This window comes from Grampus griseus, assembly GCF_964374135.1.
Source record: "Grampus griseus genome assembly, chromosome: 4".
Classification (NCBI taxonomy): domain Eukaryota; kingdom Metazoa; phylum Chordata; class Mammalia; order Artiodactyla; family Delphinidae; genus Grampus; species Grampus griseus.
In genome coordinates this window covers 140689867-140716048 of record NC_138997.1, presented here as the reverse complement: position 1 = coordinate 140716048, position 26182 = coordinate 140689867, and the positions used below count along the sequence as shown (strand labels likewise).

At 52.4% G+C, this 26182-nt stretch overlaps 1 protein-coding gene across 2 annotated transcripts in view; it reads left to right on the top strand.

Moving 5' to 3' along the window:
• Positions 1–21718, top strand: part of AFAP1 (actin filament associated protein 1) — a 149217-nt gene extending 127499 nt beyond the window's left edge. For both annotated transcript variants that reach the window (XM_082653935.1, XM_082653936.1), the window contains 6 exons: positions 1147–1264; positions 7340–7457; positions 12326–12490; positions 14908–15098; positions 18130–18294; positions 21188–21718. In XM_082653935.1, the coding sequence (XP_082510061.1) occupies positions 1147–1264; positions 7340–7457; positions 12326–12490; positions 14908–15098; positions 18130–18294; positions 21188–21214 (784 nt within the window). In that variant the 3' untranslated portion in view covers positions 21215–21718. The remainder of the gene's footprint in view (positions 1–1146; positions 1265–7339; positions 7458–12325; positions 12491–14907; positions 15099–18129; positions 18295–21187) is intronic.
• Positions 21719–26182: the final 4464 nt, after the last annotated feature.

Sequence of the window (26182 nt, the reverse complement as noted above, 5' to 3'; positions counted from 1 at the left end):
TTCCCAATTAGGAGAAACATGTTATCTGGGTTGTTTCTTCCCTAGGCATTGAGGGTTTTCGCTTACAACACCACGAGCAAACCATTCACACCTTCCTTCCTTCCTTCCTTCCTGTGTTCATTCATTCGTGCAGCTCGTACTTGCCAGGCACCTTTTGTGTGCCGGATGAACAGAACTGGCAAAGGCCGTGTCCTCCTGAAGCTCGTGTTCCAGTGAGGAAAGCAGACGGTAGACACACGATCGTGCAACGTGTTAGGTGGTGATTAGTGGTAGGAAGGAGCAGGGGACAGGACGGGGACGCAGAGGTGGGAGGCTGGGGTGATCGGGAAGTTCCCACCGAGACTGAAAGGAGGAGGGGTCTCAGAGAAGCACTGTGGGCAGAGGGGGTGCCCTTGGCCAGCGAGCGAGAGCTGCCGGGAGCCTGGGGTGAAGGCAGCGGACATGGCACTCGGAGCCTCCCAGGCCATGCAGCCCTGGATAGTTCTCGGAGCCGCCGGGGTTTTGAGCAGAGCCGTGACACGAGGGACGGAGGTGGCCACTGTCAGAGGCTCCCAGAAGTTCAGGGCCGTGCAGGGCAGAGGGGAAGGTGGGTGGTGACGCTGAACCAACACTGAGAACTCAAGAAATGCTGTGGGATAGACGTTCTAAAATGCCTATAGAACAGGTCCGTGGACTTTTCCTGAAAAAAGCCAGAGAGCAAATATTGATACTTCAGTTTTGCAGGCCAGATGGTCTCTGCCTTTGAGAATTAACAGGCTCATGAAAGAGGCATGTGAAAAAAAAAGCAGCCACAGACGATTCATCAACGAAGAGTCCAGGTAAAGAAAGGTGTTCCAGTAAATCTCTGGTGACAGAAGCACGTTGCTAACACAAATGGGTTATTTGCCGAGTGCCGGGTGTGTGCAGGCCTTGCTCTGGGTACCCGGCAGGGTCATCATGGGTCCGGGCCGCAGTCCTCCGGGCGGGTGGTGTCCTGTCCTACAGGTGAGGAGTCTGCCCCACGGCTGTAGGAACACCCGGTTCTGCCTGGGTCCTGTGCTAACACTTCTGTACCCTGCGGCCTCGGACAGAGCCTGAGCATCCGTCAGAGCTCCTGGAAGCCTTGGTGATCAATCGGAGGGTTGTAACTCGTTTCCTCTCTTTCAGCTTCATGAACAGGCGTGTTCTGTCCACTAACCCGTATGTAGGGAGCACCGCCAACGGCTACGCACACCCCAGCGGGACGGCGCTGCATTACGACGACGTCCCCTGCATCAGCGGCTCGGTGAGTGCGCCGCGTGCAGAGCGAGGTCAGCCGTGCGGGAAGGCGGGGGTCTGCGGATCTCTGTGACTTACACCCCTGCTTTCTGTCCAAACGAGAGAAAGCTTTCTTACGCTCTGAGGCAAGATGAAAACTCCACCCCATCTCTCTCCTTTTTGACACCCTGTTCATCTTAATCCGCATCTGAACACGCAGGTAATCGGGCACCAGCAGACAGTTTGTCATTCCTGTCAATGCCATTAAACACCGTCAGAAATCACCATCGGAAAGGAGACGCTGCAGAGTAATGACCTTACTGCCAGCTCCAGACACTGTCCTGCATCCTCTGGGTGGGGTGCGCTTGTAGCTGGGGCCCCCATCCGGTGGAGAAGGGGAGCCTGGAGGAAGGAGTGCGTTCAAGTGCAGATTACCATCAAAGGGGTTCATGTTAGGACTTGGGTGTCGGGGCGCGGGCACACATTGAAATCCTGTCCCAGCTGCAAAGCCCATGGGATGGCGTCCCCTCTGAGTCCGGGGTGGTCTGGGGTGACTGGGACATGGGTCCTGTCCCACAGCAAGAACACGTTAGGCCCAGTTGGTCTCCTCCTTGCCCCTCCCCGTTCCCACCGCCACCTTCGCCTCGGGGTCTGCAGGGCTGGAGGGGCTCTGGTACCCACTGTGGCCGTAGCCGTCCACCCTGCAGAGAGTCTTGTGGGAGCCACACACTCGGGGAAAGCCCGCGGTGGCCCGACAGGAGCAGGTCCCAGTCCAGTCTCTGCGCCCTGCGTCCTGGTCGCTGTGCCCTTTCCAAGAGCGCCCGGCTCTCGGCCTCTGCTTGCTGGTCTCGGTGGAACCTGCCCTCATCGTAGACCCGACCGCCACCTCATCCTCGTGGGACCGTCTGCTCCTCTGAGCCTTGATCTCACCGCCAGCTTTTTTGGAAAGATAAAACACGCCAACCTGTCTCTGACTCTTCCTGCCCGAAGGCCCGCTCGTGTACCTTTCCCCAGAGGGGTTTCTCCCCGGGCACGTGGTTTAGAGAAACCGTGGACCTACACAAACGCTGGTCTAGTTCCCCCATCCCTTCATTCCTGTGAATACTACACAGGTTCAGGCACCCCCAGGAATGAGCTTTCTTTAGGTCATGCGCAGCTTAAGCTGGTTTAGAAATGAAAAGCTGCCCTTCTCCAAGGCTCTGCATTTAGGAATCGTTTCTGCGTGTACATCGCTGGGCGGACGACATGGGTGATTAAGACAGAACGTCCAGTGCGCAGCGCCTGTGGCTCACTTGCTTGTTAAGGGCTTCCTTGACGTTCAGGCCTCTCTTTAAACTGTTATTCTGCTTGCTGGGCTCTGTGACCGGGCCCTTTGTTTTGCGAGAGCCTGCACTTCTCAGTTTTATGAGGTTCATACATTTGAGCCAATACCTGACATTTTAGCAATGTTTCAACTTCAGTAATTCTTACCCATGCATTGTTCCCCCCGAGGCCTAGATGAAAGTGAATCTCCAAAAAGGATCCTCTGATGGGCACACACACACTTTTTTTAATCTAGAAGTTCTCTGGTGTTTGTTTTCTAAGTCTTCCATGTGACTTAATCCTTTGGTATTTTAGGAAAATGATGGTCTGGTCTAGACCATTTTAATAACCCTGGACAAATATATGCTAGGTTGTCATTATGAAACTCACATCCACGTTTATCTACATGTACCATTATTTTTAGGTTGTAGATGGGTCCCCAGCATCACAAAAATAGACACACTGAAGTGATTGCAAAGGAATAAAAAACACTCTTACTATGAAATTTTAAACCTTTTCTATTTTCATAACAAAAGGCTGTAATTACATCCTGGCAGAAAGGAACTCAGCAAGAAGGATATAAAAATAGAGTAAGATAAGTATAGTATATGAATTAATATTTTCTCTTTTTTTTAAAAAAAATGAAAGCAATTCCTTTAAAACTTAAAAGAATCTGGCTGTGGTTGTAAGTTTCGGTTTTAATTTATACTTTAATGTTCATGTTCTAAGGTGGCTTGTAGCTATTTTAATCCTTTGTAAAAAGGTTTTCCACCAAAGTAATGCCATTCTAGCATTTATAGTTTGAAACATCCTATTTTCTATGACTATTCGATTTCTCTCTTTTAACAGCCTGTGTTTTTGGTTACTGCACTTTCTTCAGGCATAACCAAGTGTGGAACAGGGGTGACGCTGACAGTCACCCTTAGAACTTAAATCCCCGATGCCCACATAGCAGGCTTGGAAGGGTCCAGAGGCATTCTGGCATCGAGCCCCTCATCCTATCCTGGAGGAGCCTGAGGTTCAGACCCCAAGCAGTGTGTAGTTATGAGCACAGCTCTACTCCAGCTCTCCCTCTTAGAGCTGTGGGACCTCTCTGCCTCAGTTTCCCCCTACTTCATAAGATTGCTATGAGAATTATGTGAGTCATTTTTACTGTGAAATAAGATAGGGTGCTTTGGGGACTTCCCTGGCGGTCCAGTGGTTGAGAATCCACCTTCCAATACAGGGGATGCGGGTTGGATCCCTGGTCGGGGAACTAAGGTCCCACGTGCCACGGGGCAACTAAGCCCGCGCGCTGCAACTACTGAGCCCACACCTCACAACTAGAGAGCCCGTGTGCCGCAACTAGAGAGAAGCCTACGCGCTTCAATGAAAAGCCTGCGTGCCACAACTAAGACCCAACGCAGCCAAAAAAATAATAATAGTAATAAAATACAGATAATAATATCTGTCAGTATTTAAAAAAAAAAAAAGGTAAAGTGCTTTGCTGGGACCTTAACGTGTTTTCTCAGTAGGATCAGAGCCCCCAGTCTCCGGACAGACCCCAGTCCAGCATTCCTTTCGTCACATCACATTGCTTCAGCTTTCTGGGTCAGGAGGACTTCCGAAATCCAGTTCTTTAAAGAAATGTCAAATATATATATATATATATATATATATATATATATATATATATATATATATATAGCCTGCTTTAACAAAGAAAACAAAAAAAATTATCATAAGCCAATGGCCCTGGGAACGATTTAAGGAAAAAAGAATCCTTCAGTCCCCAAAGGTAGAAAAGTTCTTCGGAATCAGTCCACCTAGTTGAGTGTGTGTGTTTTATTGGGGGTACGTGCACGTTTTTGGGGGGTGCTTGCTAATAACATCTCAATGTGCTTTGCTTCCTGTGGCCGAGGCTCTAACGACAAGCTGTGTGTGTTACAGTGGGGACCCGACGGTGGCTTTCCCGCTCCCCGTGGCCGAGGCCTGGGAGAAGAGGCGCTCTATGATAACGCGGTCCTGTACGATAACTTGCCGTCTCCGAAAATCTTTGCTCGGTACCCTCCTGCTGACAGGAAGGCCGCTAGGCCATCTCCTGACAAGCTGTCCTGTAACCACTACAAACACCCTGCCTCTTCTGGCCCGCCGGCCTCCCCGTCTGTCACTAACACCTCTTCTCTGGGGAGGGCATCTCTCGGGCTCAGCTCACAGGTACAGCATCTCATTCTGTCTTCTAGAATCGCCTTAAGTCACTGTCCTCCCTCAGGGCTTTGCAGTGAGAGTCTGTTCACCAGCTTGTGGGCAGTGAACCCCATCAAGGGTAAAGCGCAGTTTTTTCCCTCAACTAGAATAGAATCTGCAAATACACAACGTTTGGCCACCCAGGAACAGATTAAATACAGTAAGTCCCCTACATACGAACCTTCGAGTTGTGAACTTTTCAAAGATGTGAACATGCCCCTGTATGCCAGCTGTTGTACTGGGCTACTGTACTTTTCAAGGTACTGTACTGTAAGATGAAAAATGCGTTCTTTATTTTTTGTGTTTGTTTCTTATGTGTTATTTGTGTGATTATAAACCTATTATATAAACCTGTACAAGTATTACTAACCTACTATATAAACCTATACAAGTATTGTAAACCTATTACAGTACAGTATTTTTAGCCGATTGTGTTAGTTGGGTACCCAGGCTAACTTTACAAACAAATTGGACTTACGAATGTGCTCTTGGGACAGAACTCATTCGTACGTAGGGGACTTACTGTACACCTAACCAGCTCACGGTTTACGTTCTGTATTTCTTTGCCTGTGCCTGGCTCTCTTTCCATTCTTGGGAAGTTCCCCAGTGAATTTTGTGAATTACGGCAATTAAAGGCAAAGATGTTAAAGAGGACAGGGACAGTGGGACAGTAAACGTTTTCAGAAGATTTTTGAGCTGCAAGTTCCTTTCCTGTGTTTCCATAACACGTAAGTGAGGAATGGGCTTCACGTGGCAATTGCTGTTCGATCTTTAAACATTAAATAGGATGATTCCGAGAACTACAGTATTTTCCCATAACGTACTCCCTAAAAGTGTACTCCCTAAAACCAAGTCGATAATAAGGATTTTGGATTATAACTGAATGGTCAGTAACCTTGATATTGAACTATCGTCCATCTCACACCTCGTACTGGTGGCAAAAACGGTAACCTTTCAGTGTAAATATAATTTTGTGTTTTCATGCATGTCAACCTAAGATTTTCTTATGCTTTGAGTAAAGATCTAAGCGCCACATGGAAGAATATTCTACAAACATAAAGCAGAGGGGCACATTTTTAGTTATTTTCTTTTCCTTCCATTTTTGGAGTAAGCTTAAGAAAATGATGAATGCCAAGTAAGATTCTCGAATTTCAGAGAATTATAGCAGTTCTTCGAAACCAACTCATTTCATCAAAGTCACGTGAGAAGATTTTTGTTTGTTTGTTATTTATAACAACTGTTAGAGATTCTCATTCACTGAATCTGAGGGGCCCAGGCCGATGTATGGTCAGACATGGGAGCCATTGGCTTCTAGTTTTTTTGAGTATTTACTGAAAAGTCTGGTAGGTCACGTGCTTCCCCCACTAAGTGAATGTGTCTCTGGCGATGTATTTATCTGTCTTTTTATTGGTATTAGAGTTCCCTTGGGTAAAAATTATGGGACAAAATATACTGTCTTGTACATTTGGATTGTCCCAGATGAGTTTGGAATCAGTCATTCGATACGTGGTTCACGTATGTTTGTATTTTGTTCATTTTTATTTTAAGTAGGAAACACATTTGCAAGGCGTTTGCCTTTAGCTGTCGTGTCCTCATTTGGCCGTTTGAACGGGGGCCCTACTGTTTAATGGCGAGAGCTCACACTCCCTACACACCTACCGTATGCGTGCTGTAGGTGTGTGTGCTGTGTCAGTTAACCTTCTGAGGAACCGTGTGGGAGACATCAGTATCTTTATATTTTTAAATGAGCCCACGGAGGCTCAGAAGACGTTAATGACGTGCTCAGCGTCTCCTATGACGGAGCGGGAACTTGAAGCTTCCAAAACCCAGGCCCACAACAGTAAGAAACGTGGTGCGGCAGAGAGGCTCGGGCTTGGACGTGTACAGTCAGCCTTTGCCGTTCGGCTGGACTTAGGACCCAGCCAAGGTACACGTGCATCACTTAAGCAAAATGCACCACGGGTCGGCTGCAGCCACCAGAGAAGTGAGGGCATGTTGAATTTTTTAAAAGCCTGTGGTTCGTTAAAGTGTAGTTCCTGCTGTTTCTGTATTTTGCCTCTTTCGCTTCCTTGCTCAGACCCTGTCAGTGAATCAACAGGTAGTTATTTATCCAATTAGGACATCAGTATAGAAACCCTGGAAGTTGAACTCTTAAGTGCACGGTCATGCTACTTCCCCGAAGAGCGTTCCACCGAAATTAAAGCTGTTTATCTTTGGAAACACAGACTCTTAGTAAATGTCAACCAAATGCTCTCAGATACCCACTGTCTGTGCCAGTGTCTTGGTCGGCGTGTGTGATCTCCTAGTCGAAATAGGTGACTTTTGGTGCGTTCCAGCTGAAGACATCCTAGTGTACCTCGTTTGTTTTGAACCTCGGTGCTAGAACCTTCTTAGCTGCTCTGGGAAAGTCACGACAGTGCAGCGTTGGGAAACCAGATTGGTTTTCTACTACCCGCATTTTTTTCTGCCTATGCTACGTTCTACTTGAAGAGCTAGGGACTGAAACAATTTACTGCAAAAACCCCAAGGTTTTTGTCTGTTTGTTTTTAATTCTCTCATTTGTTTATTTCAACAGTTGAAGGGTAAAAAGCCGCCCCCCGTGGCATCCAACGGGGTTACAGGAAAAGGCAAGGCTCTGAGCAGTCAGCAAAAAAAAGCTGATTCAGCGGCTGGCGTGAAGCGAACGCCTTCAAGTAAGTTGATCCTTCGATTTCCCACGTTCTAGCTTTGGGTGCAGTGTGCAGAGTTGGGGCCGTCTAGCCACCTTCCCCCCTCACCTGACCAGGTGGAGAACGCCAGGTTGGGGGCCAGCTGGAGAGGTGGCACCGTTTGCATCCGCATCCCTCCTCGTTTGCTGGATGGAGGAATGACCACGATCTTTAACCCAGCTTTTATTTTGTAACTGTTGCATATACAAGGAAAGACAAAGCTGGCTTAACTGTGCAGTTGGCAGCTTGCGGGCGCGGCTGGCAGTGCTGCTGTGAGTGGCCCTGGACGGTGGGTCAGGACACCTCGGCTTGTGTCCCTGATCTGCTGAGTGAGTGAGTGACTTGGGTTGAGTCGCATAGACTCTCTGAAGCCAGCCTCTGTGTGTTAGAGGTGTAGACGTTTCTGTGGCTGAAATAGTTGGGGTAACTCGTGTACCTCAGAGCACGGGAGACTGTCAGGGTCTGTAAGGAATTCTTGTCCCAGCTGTGATTTCTCTCCTCCCGTGTCATTCTCCTGGCCACTTGATCAGGGCGGTGCCGTAATCTACCCCATTGGGCAGATGTAGACATAAGCTCAGAGAGATGGCGTGGCTTCCCCGAGGTCTCACCGCTGGCAAATGACAGAACCAGCGTGAGGACCAGGTTTTCAGGTTCCAGACCTGGCGGGGGCTGGACCGGGCAGGGGAGCGGCGAGACTCCAGTGAAAGGCAGCCCATCAGCGCGCCCAGCTTCCTTCCCGATGTGCAGATACATGACGCTAGGGGTGCTGTTAGCGCATGTGTTTGCATTTGCTTCAGCCCTGGCTGTGTGGGGTGGATTCCTCTTCAGCCAGCCAGCCCGGCAGTGTCTGTTCATTCCAGCCCTCTGCTTGCTGAGGGAACTGCAAAGATAAGACAGAGCAGCGGCCGGGTCCCCCACGCAGACGCAGGCTACGGGCCTCAGCACAGACTCTTCCCAGGCTCAGAAGCTCCTCAGCGGGTGTGGGCCTGTCGGGGACGGTTTCCAGGAGAGGAAGATGGGAGTTAGCCTCCAGCCGAGTTTGATGTGAACACCTGGGAAGCTGTGTCAACACTTTCTGAACCTGGTTCAGCGTACCTGGTGGACCAGGCTCCCTCCAGGTAGTAACCCTACACCAGGTGACAGGTCACCTAACTGCTGAGCTCCCTGTGTGCACGGCGATTGGATTTCAGAGTCAGCACACAGGGCTGGTGAGAGGTGGCTGTGTCCTTAGCCTCACGCATGGACGAGCCCCGGGGCTCCTGCTTCTGCCCCGAGGAAGCCTGTGCTTTCTTTTTTTTTTTTACATTTTTATTGGAGTATAAGTTCTTTACAGTGGTGTGTTAGTTTCTGCTGTATAACAAAGTGAATCAGCTATACGTATACATATGTTCCCATATCTCTTCCCTCTTGCATCTCCCTCCCTCCCACCCTCCCTATCCGACCCCTCTAGGTGGTCACAAAGCACCGAGCTGATCTCCCTGTGCCGTGCGGCTGCTTCCCACTAGCTATCTATTTTACGTTTGGTAGTGTATATATGTCCATGCCACTCTCTCACTTCGTCCCAGCTTACCCTTCCCCCTCCCCATATCCTGAAGTCCATTCTCTAGTAGGTCTGTGTCTTTATTCCCGTCTTGCCCCTAGGTTCTTCATGACCTTCTTTTTTTTCTTTCTTAGATTCCATATATATGTGTTAGCATACGGTATTTGTTTTTCTCTTTCTGACTTACTTCACTCTGTATGACAGACTCTAGGTCCATCCACCTCACTACAAATACCTCAATTTCGTTTCTTTTATGGCTGAGTAATATTCCATTGTATATATGTGCCACATCTCCTTTATCCATTCATCCGATGATGGACACTTAGGTTGCTTCCATGTCCTGGCTATTACAAATAGAGCTGCAATGAACATTGTGGTACATGACTCTTTTTGAATTATGGTTTTCTCAGGGTATATGCCCAGTAGTGGAATTGCTGGGTCGTATGGTAGTTCTGTTTTTAGTTTTATAAGGAACCTCCATACTGTTCTCCACAGTGGCTGTATCAATTCACATTCCCACCAACAGTGCAAGAGGGTTCCCTTCTCTCCACACCCTCTCCAGCATTTATCTTTTGTAGATTTTTTGATGATGGCCATTCTGACAGGTGTGAGGTGACACCTCACTGTAGTTTTGATCTGCATTTCTCTAATGATTAGAGATGTTGGGCATCTTTTCATGTGTTTGTTGGCATCTGTATATCTTCTTTGGAGAAATGTCTATTTAGGTCTTCTGCCCATTTTTGTATTTGGTTGGTTGTTTTTTTTGATATCGAGCTGCATGAGCTGCTTGTAAATTTTGGAGATTAGTCCTTTGTCAGTTGCTTCGTTTGCAAATATTTTCTCACATCCTGATGGTTGTCTTTTGGTCTTGCTTTCTTGACACAGCTCACCTGCGCTTCCCTTCTCCTCGGACACACAGCCAGTTGGGCAGCCAGTTGGGCCAAACCCTCCTCCTCATCCGTTTACTGTGCTGCTTTTTTCACCTTGTTTTTCTGGCAAATCTCATTTCGCTCGTGCAGTTGGGTGTATTTCTGTTCACTTAAAATTTGAGTGTTGTCCACCTGGGGAGGGGCAGGTGGGGGGAGTAACGTGTCTGAAAAGCTCTCTTATGTGAGACCTGAACCGCAGGAGATCTCTGTCTGCATAACATCCCCCTCTCTCTCAGCACCTGTGCTTATTTTATTTCTTAGATGATGCATTCCTGTATTTTATGAGGGCTTCTGTAGGGAATTTTTATTAACTTTGGTGACATCTGATGACGAAAAAAGGGAAAAATCACTGTGCTCTGGGTTTTCTGCTGAGTTCAGGCAGTTGCATTATAGCCTGGACGGGATTTATTGCATGGGGACCAAATGATGTGGAAGGTGGTAAGTGATTGCATACAGGTTTGTCGGGGAAACATCTTAGATCAGAAGTGAGTGGACAGAGTTTGGACTGTGCTCTGTTTATAGAACATGTGGTTACCCAAGCCACTAAGAGCACTGCTTTTGTTTCAAGTTGTTGATTTGGTCACCCTCCTGCTGCGATCCTTTTAATATCATTCTGTGTGTGGGGTTGGTTGGTTTTTAGAGAGGGGAAGATGGAGCGGGGAGTGATGACCTTGTACCTGCCTTCATAAACGCAGTTTCCATGCAGTCACGATGGTTTGCGTTGTAAGAATCGGCGAATTCGGTGTTTAGGACAGGTGCTAGAAATCGTTAGAAGTGGCTCACCAATGTCTGGCGGAGTGGACAGGGTTCCGGGGGCTCCGTTATCACTGCAGGGGATGAGAGCTGCCAGGGAGTGTCCACCACGGCCCGGGTACCACATGATTCTGTTAGGTGGGTTTTAGTACATGTACCGAATTTTTTTTTTAACCCCACAAGTTAGGCCTTAGCACTTCTGCTTTATAGAGGGTGAAGCTGAGCCTTTGGGGGATTAATTGCTTGTCCACAATCATGGTCTCTTCCCTGGTCAACTGCCTTTATTATTAACCATTACACCGCCCTCCATGGCTTCTCCCTAGAAGTCGTTTCTAGTCTAATAAGGGAGTTAGACATGCAAATAAACCAGCATGGTATATACCATGGAATGTGAGCTCACAGGTGCAGGAGGTGCAGGAGGCCTTGGGTCGTCATCAGGTTTGAGCCGTTCGCTGTCAGAGGCCGTTGGGAGGCCACAGAAGCTGCAGAATCGTGAGCCCTTATTGCTATTGAAAGGCCAGAATAATTCGAGGACAAGAGCATTGGGTCGGATTTTAACGCACTGTTAACTAGTAGTGTTACGTTGGCCAAGTCCCTAAATTTTCCTTGAGGCTGGTTTCCTCTTCATTCATTTATCCACTCACTTTATTTAATGAGCATTTGCATAGTGCCCATTCTGTGCTTGCTCAGAGTTCTGTATAAGTGTTACTTTAATCGTCATAACAACCCTGTGAAGTACCTGCTCTTATTACCCCATTGCACAGATGAGGAAACTGAGACACGGAGAGATGAAGTGCCTTGTTGAAGGTCACACAGCTCAAGTGGCAAGCTGGGGTTCCCACCTGGGCGGTCGGGCTCCAGACGCGGCTCTGGGTGCCCCTCCATTTTCTGATTTGCTCAGTCACTCACTCAGCGGATGTTTATTGTGTGCTCCGTCCATGCCAGGTACCCGCCCCACTGGAGGTGGGGATAGCGCCGTCAGGTCAGCAAAAGAGTTGGACGGCACAGTTGTAAGGATCAGACGTGACAGTGTAATGGAAGTGTTTTGAAAACTACAGAGAACTACACACATCAAGAGATTATTTCTGATGTTGGTAGACCCTCTCTTTTCAGATTACAGAATGTTTTGTTCACTCTCGACCTTGCTGAAGATTATATGTTGCATGCCCCAAAGGGAGGCGTTAAAGGAATTTCCTAACATTCTATTTTCCTTTTAAAAATTTATTTCAAAGGGGCAGTGGTTGAGAGTCCGCCTGCCGATGCAGGGGACACGGGTTCGTGCCCCGGTCCGGGAAGATCCCACGTGCCGCGGAGCGGCTGGGCCCGTGAGCCATGGCCGCTGAGCCTGCGCGTCCGGAGCCTGTGCTCCACAACGGGAGAGGCCACAACAGTGAGAGGCCTGCGTACCGCAAAAAAAAAAAAAAAAAATTTGTTTCAAAGAATATTGGATAATCTGAAATGGTCACTTTTCTGTTTGGTTCAAACCTGTCCTGCTGACTTTCTTGTTGAATTAGCAAAGTGACTAGCTTTGACTTTATTTCACTGAGTAGGCTGATTAAGCAGGCTTTATGAATTACCCTGTCATCTACTTGGTTAAACCTAATTTCCTGTTGATGCTTTTTCTTTTCAAGATGCTGACCAGTACAAATATGGCAAGAACCGGGTGGAAGCGGATGCCAAGCGGCTGCAGGCCAAAGAGGAGGAGCTGCTGAAGAGGCGGGAAGGCCTGCGGGACAGGCTGGCCCAGCTGCGGAAGGAGAGGAAGGGCCTGCGGGCCGCCATCGAAGTGAACACCGGTACGAGGGGCCTGCTTCTGCTGGCGCCAGAGCCTAGGCTTATCCTCTTGCGCCCTCGGGCTCTGAACCTCGCGAGGCTCTCCTCTTAGTCAGACCGTGTCGTTCCATGCAGTGCTTCCTGCAGTTCGGAAGCCTTGGTGGTAAGCCCAGGGCAGGTGCCACAATGTGGAATAATGGACCAGGCAGCAGGAGGCCGGGCCTGGACCTCAGCTCGCTGGCTGAGGCTGGGTAGGTGCCGGGGAGCTGTCCCAGCCTCGGGGGCTGACGGCAGAGCTCGTTGGGAGCACGAGCTTCCGGGCGCAGGAGTTACGTCACTGTGTGTGAGGGGCGGTGTCTCAGCAGGAGGACGGGTCACACTCAGAAGCCCAGCTGAGAGGTCTGTGCGTGGGTAGAAGGAGCCCTCCGTTCCCTGAGGAGGGACTGGTGAGGGCCAGACCGTGCTGGATTCGTGGAAGGGACCCGGGGAGGGGGCACAACCCCAGAGAGGAAAGAAGAGGGAGACGCGGGTGAGAACCACAGCCGTGTCTCTGGATCAGCCCGTCTGTCCTCCTTGGCAGGAGCTGGCCGTGTGGTTCCTGGCTCCGGCGCTGGGGCTGCTGAAATGTATGTCTCCTCAGCTCAAGACTGAGTCGGATCCTGGGGCAAGGCCGACTCTCTAGGTTTCAGTTTCCGGCCTCGGGGGGTAAGGAGGAGGAATGTAGAGACCAGGATGATCCCGAGAGGAAGAACCTGCTTTCCAGCGGCTTCTGTGCCGGAGGAGTTGGCGTGTTACAGCAGTTAGGTGTCAGGTTCAGCCTTTCCTGACTTCGTGCCTATATGGTTTTTAAGAAAGAAAGTGCTTTCAGAGTTTAAAGAATGCGAGGCTGGGTGTGGGCTGAGCCTGTTCGAGACAGCCTGTAGGAGGGCCAGGAGGTGGCATCTCCCATGAGGCCCCGCCCCCGGGGGATCAGAGGCTCCGTCAGAGAACTGGACGGGAGCCTCCAGGTCAGCAGGACAGGAGGAGAATTTCTTCCCACCGTTTCCAGTTTGTAGGACAGTGAAGATGCAGAAAGATGAGATCAGCTTTGGGCCTTGAAAAAGAGATTGTCACACGCTACCAGGCGGTCGGCCAGGGCCGTGCTCATAAGTCAGTTAACCCTTGGGGTCGCTTTCCTTATCTGTCCGGTGGGCAAATTGCCGGCCTTCCTGTGCCACCGTCACACGTTTCCAATAAGATGAGTAGAGCGAATGTGCTCTGGAGATGCAGGCTGTGCTGTATTCTGACCATAGGGCCAAGCAGGGCAGCTCGGAGCAGAGCAACACCTGCGGACTTTCCAAGTCAGCGGCACCTTTGGAAGCCACCTAGGCCAAGTTCCTCATTTTAAAATGAGTGTATTCATATATACAATGGAATATTACTCAGCCATAAAAAAGAAATGAAACTGAGTTATCTGTAGTGAGGTGGATGGACCTAGAGACTGTCATACAGAGTGAAGTAAGTCAGAAAGAGAAAAACAAATACTGCATGCTAACACATAAATATGGAATCTAAAAAAAAAAAAATGGTTCTGAAGAACCTAGGGACAGGACAGGAATAAAGACGCAGAGGTAGAGGATGGACTTGAGGACACGGGTAGAGAGAAGGGTAAGCTGGGACGAAGCGAGAGGGTGGCATGGACATATATACACTACCAAATGTAAAATAGATAGCTAGTGGGAAGCAGCCGCATAGCACAGGGAGATCAGCTCGGTGCTTTGTGACCACCTAGAGGGGCGGGATGGGGAGGGTGGGAGGGAGGGAGACGCAAGAGGGAAGAGTTATGGGGACATATGTATACGTATAGCTGATTCACTTTGTTATAAAGCAGAAACTAACACACCATTGTAAAGCAATAATACTCCAATAAAGATGTTAAAAAAAATTTTTTTTAATGAAATGAGGGGCTTCCCTGGTGGCGCAGTGGTTGAGAGTCCGCCTGCCGATGCAGGGGACACGGGTTCGTGCCCCGGTCCGGGAAGATCCCACATGCCGCGGAGCGGCTGGGCCCGTGAGCCATGGCCGCTGGGCCTGCGCGTCCGGAGCCTGTGCTCCGCAACGGGAGAGGCCACAACAGTGAGAGGCCCGCGTACCGCAAAAAAAAAAATAAAAGTGAAATGAGTGTATTGGGCCCAGACCCCAAACTCCTGGCATTTGTGAGAGTCAAGGTCCCATGCTTCCTGGTCCGTATTCTTCCAGCTGCAGCAAAAGAGAACAGTTAGGAAGGGACCCTCCTCCTTTCAGGAAGAGCTGGATTCGAGTTTTGTGGGAAGGACCCGAGGCAGGGGAGCTCAACCTCCAGATTGTGCGGAGCTCCTTTCAGGGCCACCGCATGGCCGTCCTCTGTTATCTTGAAACCTTTGCCTTCGGCTGGAGCAGTCGTGTTTCTCTGGGATTTTAGGCAGGAAGACCCAGGTGATCCTGGAAGAGAAGCTGAAGAAGCTGGAGGAGGAATGCAAGCAGAGGGAGACGGAGCGCGTCAACCTGGAGCTGGAGCTGACAGAGGTCAAGGAGAGCCTCAAGAAAGCCCTGGCCGGCGGGGTCACCCTGGGGCTGGCCATCGAGCCCCGGCCGGGGACGTCGAGTCCACAGGTAATGCCTGCCGCTCCCCGGGAGAGATGGGGGTCGCTTCCTCAGGTCACTGCTCCTCCGTCGTCCCCAGCATCGGCACCGCAGAGACGCAGCTCCCATGTCCATTTCAAACACTCTTCTTGGCTGTGTTTTAAGTTCATGGACGTGGAATTTTCGTATGTCTTTCACTGAACTTTTTCAAAGGTGGTGGAAACACCGAGTCTCTTTTCTTTCCCCCCTTGCGCAAAATCTGAGTGTAATGAGTACAGTTCTTCTGATCTCTTTGGAGCCACGTCCTCATCTGATGCCAGTGCATTAGACAGAAACCTTTGTTCAGTGTGGCAGAGTTTTACAACTTGTCTAGCATGTCTGTCCTGAGAATGATGCCAGGTGCTGGGGACACGGAAATGAGTGAAACCGTCTGTAACCTCGGAATCTAACAGAACGAACGAATTAGACACGAATTAGCACCTCGAGTGATTTGCTGCCCACTGTCATTGGAGAACTTGCTCTTCTCCACGAGCTGTTCCGTTGAGTCAGACGTGATGGCTTCTGTTTTCCCCATGAGGAGCCAGAGGCTTCTGCCTAAGAGCACAGCCCGGGGCCAGCTCCTCCCGCGTCCTGGGGCTTGGGGGGACCCACGGGCAAGGTTTCTGGGTTACGGGTATGTGGCACCACTGAGGTCCTGTCGCCCACCCTCACCGCCCCCCCCAGGCAGTGGTCACCTCATGCTCCCATTGTCTGCAGAGACCATCTCCAAACTTCTCCAGTCGCCGGCCCCTCTCCAGCGACCGCCCCTCACTCTCAGAGGATCCCCCCTCCACCCCCAGACCTCTTGGCACAGCCAGGGGCAGAGTGCGGGCTTCCACCCCCAAAACCATGACACCAACCGAGCCGCCCGTCCTTTGGGGCACAGCACAGCAGGGAGCTGAGGAAAGCAGGCTCTGTGAGCAGAGAGGCCAGGGCTCGAGACGACTTCCCTTCCGCAGGCCTCGATTTTCCATCTATGAAATGTGGGTGGTGCTGTCGCGTCCTGCGTGGGCTCGTGTGTGCGAAAGCTCTGGGCATGGTGCCCGGCCTGCGAAAGTGTCCATCCACTCGTGTGTTCACCAGCTCGTTGATATGTAGTCACTCATTCAACAGATTAGATACATGTGGCTGTGCCCCATCTGTGTGCCGGAAACGGTTCGAGGCGCAGCAGTGGACCTCGTGGATGAGAATCTCTCTTTCTGTGGAGCTCATATTGTAGCAAGGGAGGACCGCTAGGCCCGGGAAAGACACTCACATCAGGCACTGAAAGGTGCCAGGGGGAGCAGTCCAGCAGGGGCTTTTCAGCGTCCGGCCGAACCGGGGACCGAGGGTGTACTAAGGTGGCCGGTTCTACCTGAAGAGTGGTGGCAGGGCTGTGAGTGCTGGCCCATGCGGGGCAGGGGTCTGTCCCAAGGGCCCCCGGGGACCCGTGTCGGAGGCAGACTGGAGGCAGGAAAGCCTCTTGACCTCCCAGGAGGGGCCTGAGGATTCGCTGGCATCGCCGTCCTTGGTCCCATTGGATGGAGATGTGGCCCCAGATGCGCCCCCTGCTGACCCCTGAGGCATCTGCCACGCCCTCCTGCTGTATCTTCACCTCTCCCCCTCCTCGCTGCCTTCAAAGCATCGACAGTCTGTAGTGTGTCCCATCTTACAAAACAGATTCTGCCCAGCCCCACGTCCCCTGCAGACGCTGTCCTGTGCCCAGGTGTCCACTCACCCACCTGCTGCGGTCCGGCTGCCCGGGAGCTGCCTCCCCTGACGTGACCTCCGCCCTCACCTCCCCAGGTCTGGACGTCTCCGGGCACCGCTCAGCGCTCTCTGTGTCTGGGGTGACCCTGCATTCTCCGGGGCTCTCTCTGCCCCCCTGAGGGTCTCCCCCTCGCCCCCTTTCGTCAGCTCTCCTTCCTCTTGCCCTGTGCTCTTGAGGGTACGGGCCTGGCTTGATAAAGCGCCTGCCGTCAGGCCACGGGGCCGCTGCTCCCTTCGCAGGGCCCCTCCTCGGGCCTCGTGCCACGCTCTGCCTTCTCCCCACCCTGACCACTTCCTTGGGCCAGCAGCTCATTAGCTGTCCTAGGGGAGCGCCGTGGGCCGCCCTCCTCGGAGCCCAGCTTAGCCCCCCCGGGGGTGGGCGGCGTGGTTCTCTCCTTCCCACCGGCCGCGGCACCCACAGCCCGGCCGGCGTGGCCTTTGGAGGCATTTCCAAGTGAGCGAGCACGTGCAGAAAGCTGGCTGCTGGGGACCCGCGGTCAGTCGCCCCCAGAGGGGTTCTAAGCAGCCCATTTGAATGACCATTAAGACACCGTTCTCCTCAAATGACGTTGCGTGTCACCTAACCGGTATTTAAGTCACACATTAACACAGCCAGAGCAGGGAGAGGTCAGTCTGCGGAGACCTCCTCTGGGGGGGGAAGTACAGCAGATTGTCGACTTTTTCCCCAAAGAGCAGCTTGTCATCTCACGTGGAGACTTGGCGACTGCAGATTCTCTTCGTTCCATCTTAAGTCTTGCTTTGACATGCGGAGACGTGCTGTAAACAGTCGGGAATCCTCGGTCGCTGCAGGGAGCCCCGCCCCGAGGCAGTGGATCCGGGAGCTTGTGCTCCCCCGTCCCGGTCACCGGTGGTTTCTGCCCCTGGTGCTCCCCCGTCCTGGTCACTGGTGGTTTCTGCCCCTGCTGCCGTAGCCTAGGAGCTCCCTGAAATCAGAAAGGCCGCCTTTCTGATTACAGGCCTTTCTGATTACAGGCCTTACAGGCCTTCACGGGAGAGGCCGCCCCCGCAGGGCCGGGAGAGCCCGCGCCGAGTGCGGGGCAGAGTGCCCTTCAGCGCCTCCGTCTCTCCAGCTGTAAAATGCATGTTTTAAGGGTGCTTTTAGAGCGGGGCTCTGTGAGGTGGTCCTATTACTGTTGTTATTGTTTTTGCCTATTTCCAGAACTTGTTTTATTCTTTAAGCCATTTTCCTAGGGGAAAATACTGATGACGTGGAAACCATACCTCACCCAACGTCTTCTCTTTCCATTAACAGTCTCCAGTTTTTAGGCACCGGACTCTGGAGAACTCGCCCATGTCCAGCTGTGAGACCAGTGATGCCGAGGGCCCAGTGCCTGTGAACAGTGCGGCCGTCCTGAGGAAGAGCCAGCCGGCCCCCGCCAGCTCCCCCTGCCGGGGACACGTGCTTCGGAAGGCCAAGGTGAGATCCTGCCCGACCTGCTTGTGGGGGGACGCCGGCACTGCTGGGGAACGGGCATCCCGGGGCGGGTGGGGGACGCCGGCACTGCTGGGGAGCGGGCATCCCGGGGCGGGTGGGGGACGCCGGCACTGCCGGGGAGTGGGCATCCCGGGGCGGGTGGGGGACGCCGGCACTGCCGGGGAGCGGGCATCCCGGGGCAGGTGGGGGACGCCAGCACTGCTGGGGAGCGGGCATCCCGGGGCGGGATGGCAAGGGGTGGTGGAGGCACTCCAGCCTCAGACTTTGTGGGTGGGGTGCAGGAGCTCAGTGTGGCCTCCTGTTCCAGTTCTGCAGCTTCTATATTAGATGCCATTTCATGAGTATCTACCCAGTTTTTCCTAAAGTCAGACCCTCCTACAGGAATCCTCCTTTTCAAAGGCAAAAAAGGCCAGAACTTGTCTCTAGGCCTGGACCATCTGCTTTCAGGAAAACCAGCGCATGGTTCTGTGTCCTGGCTTCTCCTGACCTGTTCTTTCATTGGTGACGTAGAGATTGGCCAGTGACCGCTGGGATCCTTTAAAAAATCAAAAGTCGAGGCAGACTCTTCTCCATACCCTCTGCTCCCCAGCCCCGCCGTAGCCTGTAGCCTGTACCCGAGGGGCCCTTCTGTAGTACCTTCCAGTCTTCTGATGGGATTGGCCACTAACGAGTTTTGATGCTAAGCTTTAAAATCTCAGAGAATTTTTAAAAACTATAGTTTATCAAAGCAAACAGCTCCTGCCGGCTTAACTGAAAGTGTGTGGTATGAAAAACTCCTGCTTGGTCCCGTCGGGCTAACGCATCCAGATGTGTTTAATTTGTTGTGATGAACGTGGAGGCCAGACGTCCCCCCTCGCCGTCCCTGGGACCCTCTCTCGCTGTCATTGCCTCCGTGCTTTGGCAGCTTTGAACCCGTTCCAAACTGGCTAGAAACCTGTTGTTTTCTGACACGGATGTGGTGTCAGATGTGAATGTGCGTGTTAACCTCTGGCTGCTGTGTTCACGGAGGGTCCCTGCCGATGGGGGTTAGAAACAGCATCCTGGAATACCTGTCTTCGTAGCGTGTGCGTTTGACTGAGCCTGTGCGTCCATAAATTCGGGGAAAAGAAGAATTACTGCGCATCATTTGTTCCTTCTCCTTGGCGTGCGTCCAGTGTTCTTCGTTTGCAGAGGAGTATGTTTTGCCTGAGAGATGTTTAGAATAGAGCTGTCCCGTAAAGTCCCCCTAATTATTGGCAGAAGGGAAACGCAGTAAAAATAGTTCATTTATTTCTCTACTGTCAAAGAAATCAGTTTCCAGTTCTGTCAGTCCAGCCTCTGAAAGGGCTACATTTTCCATGCCTGCTCTCACTGTCCAGAGGCTCAGTACTCTGCACTTCCTGCCCCCTTTTCACAGTAAATATAAAACGTGTGGTTTTGGCCGGTTCAGACGCACAGCTGGCCGTTCAGACTGGACCACATCCTCCCTGAAGGCGTGGGATCGAGCAGGGGTTTCCCAGGATTCCTGAGAATAGTGGCAGGGGACCCACGGCTGGAGGGCGGGGTGGTGGCCTGGCCTCTTGCCTCTGGGAGCGTCCGTCCACCTGTAGTTGCATCCCACACGTGGCCTCCTCTTGCACCCTGGCCTTTTTTCTGAGGACCTTTCTGAGTCTGACGCGTCCTGGGCTCGGAAACCGTTACCCCAGGCTGTATTCCTGGAATAATTTCCCATTCCCGATGAGGGACGCTCTGGAGTGTGAGAGAGCGCGCTCCTGAAACTCAGAGCGTTTCAAGTCACCTGTCACGGGGTTTCCCAGCCGAGAAGGGGGCTGAAGGGCCCCGACGTCCAGCTCCAGGCCCAGCATTCTCCCCGCAGCCTGGGAGCTCCGGGTGCCGAGGGACGTTCTGGGAGCCGGGGCGTGGTGGCTGCAGTGCTTTCAGAGCTGACACATGTGCCCCAGGTCCCGGCGTACCAGGACTGGGCCATCCCGAGCACGGGACACCCGCCTTCGTGCAGCCTTTTCAGTGAAACACACGGCGGCCTTGGGTCCTCCCCATGTCCCCCTGGCTGGGCGTGTCCGTGGAGCGCCCTGCTTGGTGGCCAGCGTGACCTGTGCTTGGTCACACGATCACACGCGTAATCGCGCGTGTGAGGCTTTGGCAGCGTGTGCAGGCACGTACACACGACTTCTCTCCAAGCCGGCGCCGCCCCAGAGGCTGGCGGCGGTGGAGGGAGGCTCCCTGCCACCCGGAGCATCACCTTTGCGCAGAGCAGCTGAGCATCCTCTCTGGGGAGCCCGGAATTGGGGGTGGGGCAGTGGGAGAGGCCACGAGGCCGTCCACGCCTCTGTAGGACCAGCGCCTGCACGTGCTCACGAGGTGCAGGCGGCTCAGTTTTGGTTTTGTTTCTGCCACGTTGGCTGACGCCATGCTTTTAACCATTAATGAAGCAAGCTTGTAGTTCGATGCTAAAAAAAAGGGATGAAATTCCTAATTTGATACAATATGAGAAGGTGTGCAGTGTACTCACGGCCCAGTTAATGACCCCCTGGGTTTATAGTGCGAGTCAGGCGCTTGCATCAGACCAGCACTGCCGCGCTCGGTGCCCCCAGGGCAGGCGGGAGAGCCCTGCTTGGCGCCTGGCCCCGTGTGGGGACCGCCACGCCACGCGCACGTTCTCTAGATGTGCCCAGAGTCCTTAGTGGGACTCAGGCCCATCTCGGTTTGGGCCGTGTGGTGATCCTCAGCCTGTTGCCGGGGAACCTCGGCGCTGTTTGCACGGCAGCTGAGCCCTCACCCTCTGGGGCACAGGTGTGGATGGGATGCAGCCTGACGTGTCCCAGCCCCGCATGTGCCCTTTTGATCTGTACACGCTTCCTCTTGCCTCGCTTGGCAGGAGTGGGAGCTGAAGAACGGGACATAGAGCTCGCGGATGCCCAGCTCGCACAGCGTCGTCCCATCGCGTGGCCGCAGGGAGCTGGCCCGGGCGCTCCAGCAGCAGGACTCGGGGTTTGCGGCCGGACCAGGACCCAGGACCTGGGTGCCAGGACCCGGGCCTGCCCGCTGTATCCTCTCTACTGTATAATGGTTCCCTTTAAAGAGATTTACTTGTAACACTTTGGCTTCCAACTTCATTTGTTTAAAGTCAGAAAAGGGCCGGAAGGTATTGTGAGAGCCTCCCCTGGCGGATGGAGAAACTGCATCTTCCCACCCAGGTAAACGATTGCTTTCACCAGTCTCAGCACTCCCAGCCCAGACTGAAGATGAATGGCCAGCAGGCCCTGGACGTGCTCCGTGCCCCCGGCGGGGGTGTGATTGTGAGGCGTGGGCCTCGGGCTGCCCGCGCCTCGGCCAGGAGGATCCAGGGATGTCGCTGCAGCGTGAACAGCAGGAACTCGCACCCCGGGTCTCCGCCCCCCTCTCCCCACACGCCCGGCCCCCTCGTCACTAGGGGTAATGGCGCGGCAGAATTGTGCTGTGAAGCGTTTTTTACCTTTTTTTAAAAAATTTTCTGGACAGTTGCTTCTGTCGCCAGGATATGAAAAGCTGCCACGCTTCTTTAAACTTTAAAAACTTTTCTCTTTTTCTCCTGTGCCACGCTTACAGCTGCAAGGGTTTTTCAGAGGTTCTGTGTCATGTTGTGTTATTTGTACGGCTTTTGAAAGGCAGCAGTGTTTTCGATATTTCACGCCTATGTGTCCTTCCCGGCTTTTCCCAGCGTCCAAACCCCTTCTACCCCTTCAGAGCAAGCGGGTGGCCCTCAGACACCTGGTCGGCCTCGGGGTGATGGTCACACGCATTCCCGAGGGGCGCGTACGCCCTTTGAAAGGCAGCAGGTTCTGGGAACTGCACAGCTTTAGGGCAGAAGAAGGACCCCCGAGAGCTCCTCTCCCACCCCCGCCCCTGTGACCCACCAGGGGACTTGGTTTACTGTTTCCCTCAGGGCGCGGCCGCCAGGTAGGGCCTCTCTGAGTTTCCCCGTTTGCCTCCAGAGGGATGTTTCTCGAAGCCTTCAGACACTAAGGCGTGAAGGGGACAGGCCAGTTCCCAGGTAGAGGTAATGTGGGTCCGAGAACCAGGCCGGCTCTCCTCTGTCTGCAGAGGGACCTCTCAGGAATTCTCCTTGTGCGGCCACTGCCTGGAAAATCTATCTCTCACCCCGGAGCCCTCGGCAGACTGACCGATGGTCCCAAATCACACGCGGGATGGGCTCCTTCTGCCTGCAGTTGGTGGAGGCCTGCCGTCCTCTGCTTCTCATCAGATACAGGAGCAGGAAGCAAGAAAACCGTGCGCCTGCGAGCACATCCCGGGGCGCCCACGGCCTCCGGGCCTTGCCAGTCAGGGTTGGAGTGGCCCTCGAGGCCAGCACGGGCCCGTTTGGTTTCACTGACCAGAGCCAGAGTGCGGTCTCAGCGGCTAAGAAAGTTCTGCAGCAGGACACGCAGGCTGGTTAGCTGGAGTCCACCTGAAACCTGCATTTGTTGCGAAGCCGTCTGCCAGGTCCGTGGGCTGCCTGCTGGCGGCCTCACCTGCACGTAGCACGTTGGGCCCCCCAACCCTGACCCCGGGAAATCCAAGTAGGAAGCGGGGAGCGAGGGGCCTCCCCAAGCCTCAGGCCCACCTTCCCGGCCCTGCTGGGGAGGAGGAGCCCCTCTCCCCGTGTTCTCCCATCAGCGTAGGAAGCTGGCATCGTAGGAAGCTAACTTTCTGTAAAGGGGAAAAGTGGGGTCTTGGCTGCCTTCCGGTCGAATGAATGTTCCCCAGATAAGGCTCTCAGGCTATCCTGGTTGGCAGCCAGCTTGGCCCACGACAGCAGCCAGATTTGATGGTTGCTCAGGAGGGAAGACGTGACCTTAGCCCGGGAGCAGGTGGGCACAGGTGGGCGGGCCGTTAGCAGAGGTCACCGCAAATGTCACCTCGACCATCGCTGTGGGTCACGCCCAAGGACACAGCCAACTGGTCCCAGAGCCGGGATTTGCACCCTGGCCTTAAGGCTCCTGGTGTACATATTCTGTGTTTAAAAACGCCAGGTTTTTAAATTCACTTTCACAACCAAAAGCCTGTTAAAGAGGGTGGTGGATTCAGTCCCGTTACGTCCCCCGGAGCCATTTAAAGCGGCCCCGCGGAAGCCGAGGCCGCCAGCGCCGGGCTCCTTTGATGCCCTTGAGGTGTCCCCTCGATGTCTTTAGATTTGATCAGAAAGTTAGTTTAAAGCGTTTGCTTCAAAATAAGTTATTTATTTGTATATGTTCAATAAATATAATTTTTAATTTATATCTGTACATACTAGACACACCGTGGACATCCTGCCAGCACCCTGGCAGTGATCTCATTGCCCCCCCTTATCTCAGGGCAGCCAGAGACAGCGGTGACAGAGCCAGGCTGCGGGGGTGGCCCGGCCTTGGCCCTCGCTCCGGGGTGCAGGTCACCATCCCCTCGGAGAAGTGGATTCTTGAGAAATGTCCCCATTCCTCTGACAGACAGTCATGGTCATAGAGTGCTGGCCAAACTGTAACAGGATCCTAACTGAAATGAGACACGTGTGGTGGCCAGACCGGGGGCTGGCGTGAGGCCGCCACCCTCTGCGGGCCACGGGGCCCTTCCCTTAGGACAGAGGCCATCGTCAGCCTCAGGCGTCTGCTTCTGGCTTTGGTGAGGGGTCATCACCTTCAAAGTCCTCTCCATTTTTATATTTTTATAATGTTTTTCATTCACTCACGAGCCTTTTGCACAGAGATACATTGATGGTGAGAGGACGCGCTGGGTCACCCCTGACGTGGGCTCAGGTGCAGGTGACCACCCCCTGCCCAGAGGCCGCAGACGGTCGGCCAGGGCCGGGGAGCCAGCAGCCCTCCCGCCCGGCCCCGGGACGGTCCTCTGTGGGGACCCAGTGGGTCTGGGGATGCTCCCAGCTTCTCTTGGCCACATGTGTAGAACTAGTCGTGGCCCCTCGGTTCAGACACCTTGGGGTTGTCCAGCTTGACCGTCCACCTTATTCATCTTGCTGGTCCCTGAGTCATTTTGGGTTCCTTCTGAAAACCCAAGATGACTCTGATAGGTTGGAATGTGCCACCTTTGAAAAGTGTCTCAAAAACTGTGTGTCTTGGGCCCTGAAGACCGCCCCCAGGGAGGAGTTTCAGATTCCTGTTAATCGTGGCAACAGTTTGGAATCTGTGTACAGGTTTCCAAGGGGACAGCTTTGCAGCTGGGGTAGGCCCGATGGTCGTGGGCAGAACTCCTTGGTTGGCGGTCCCATTTATTCTTTCCAGAAGAGTAACTCTATCAGCACGTAAATTTTGCCTACGGACCTACTTCACCAGGCAGCGTTCTCTGGTTATTCACCACGTCCTGCGACAGGAACCTTCCCGGGCTGGGCACGGGGGTGGGCGCTCGGGCAGGACCTCTCCCACCAGAGCAATCAGGCGTCTGCGGCGGCTGCATCCCAGCCCGGCCCCCGCACAGCCCAGGGGATGCCTTTTCCAGGAGCAGGGGGCCTGCCCGTCTCCACCGCGGCTCACGTGAAGGTCACGGCAACACCTCAGTGTTAAACTATGGCCTTCCTCTTTTCTTTCTAAATTAAGTTCCTTAAGTAATTTCAGACTGTGGCATAGTTTTAAAGAGGGTAATTTTATTGTTCTTGTTGTCATTACTGTCTTCTTATCCCCACGATGGGCTGGGTTGATACTGTGAAATAAACTAAAAATAAATAAAACTAACATTTTCATGCCCCCCCCACGCACACGGTGCAGCATCACAGAAAGCCCCTCAGTGACCCCCGAGCCATAGCGGGATAGCGTGTCATTCGTGAAGGTGAGGGAGCTTCACGCCCAGGGAATTGGTGGCCTCACATGCACCCTCTTGCCCATCTTTTGTGAAATAATTCACTTACGTCCTTCCAGAAAAGCCCAGCTTGACAGCATACAAGTATTACCAGATATTGCTGTTAGTTGCCACGGAAAACATTTTCGAGATGGGATCATCAGATCATAATTCTTAGGGACCAAAGGTGTTTTTAATAAGATAATCTTTGTATTTGATTTTTTTAACGAGAAAGGAAATACTAACTTTAAACTTTAGCATCAGCTTTTAAATTATAGAGATTCAGCATTAATTGACCATGGCTATAAGTTGTAAAATGTTTGTTTTCATATTAAGAATGTAATTATTTCCTTATTGTATTTTTTAAAAACTAAAGTCATATTTAAAATTCTCTTTGAAAGAAGCAGGCAAGAAACAGGAAAGATTTTTTTAATTAAATATGTTGGCAGTGTCCATTTTAAATAACTGTAAATATATTTTCACTGTGTTTCGCAATGTATTTAATTCATAAAGTAAAAAGTTTTATCAGAAGAAACTTGCATTGGAAATATTCGTTTTCAGTCCATTTGCCCGGATTTTGTAGTAGCCTTACTTGAATTTTCTGCTTTACTAATGGATTTTTCTACAGTTCTACACGGTGTAGCCCGCAGACTGGCGCCCTCGGGCGTGCCTCATTTGTGTATTCTTAATAAACTCGCTGTTCCAACTCGGCCTCTGCGTCTTGACCAGCTCGGTTTGTGGGCAGACGGAAGGACTTTCGGATGAACGGAGGCATTTTGCTGACAAGGCATTTAGCTTGCCAAGTAGGGAGGGATGTAAGAGGGATCAAGGTGGGGCAAGTGTTTTATTTCTTTGACAAGAACCTTCTTTCATGAAAGAAACGTGTATTTCATTTCATTTATGTATTTAATTTTTGGCTGCACTGTGCAGCACGCGGGATCTTAGTTCCCCGACCAGGGATGGAGTTCGTGCCCCTGCCTTGGGAGCACAGAGTCTGAACCGCTGGACCGCCAGGGAAGTCCCAAACATAGTGTTTTTTTAAAAAGTTGCTTTTAGGCCAAGGACCTGAATA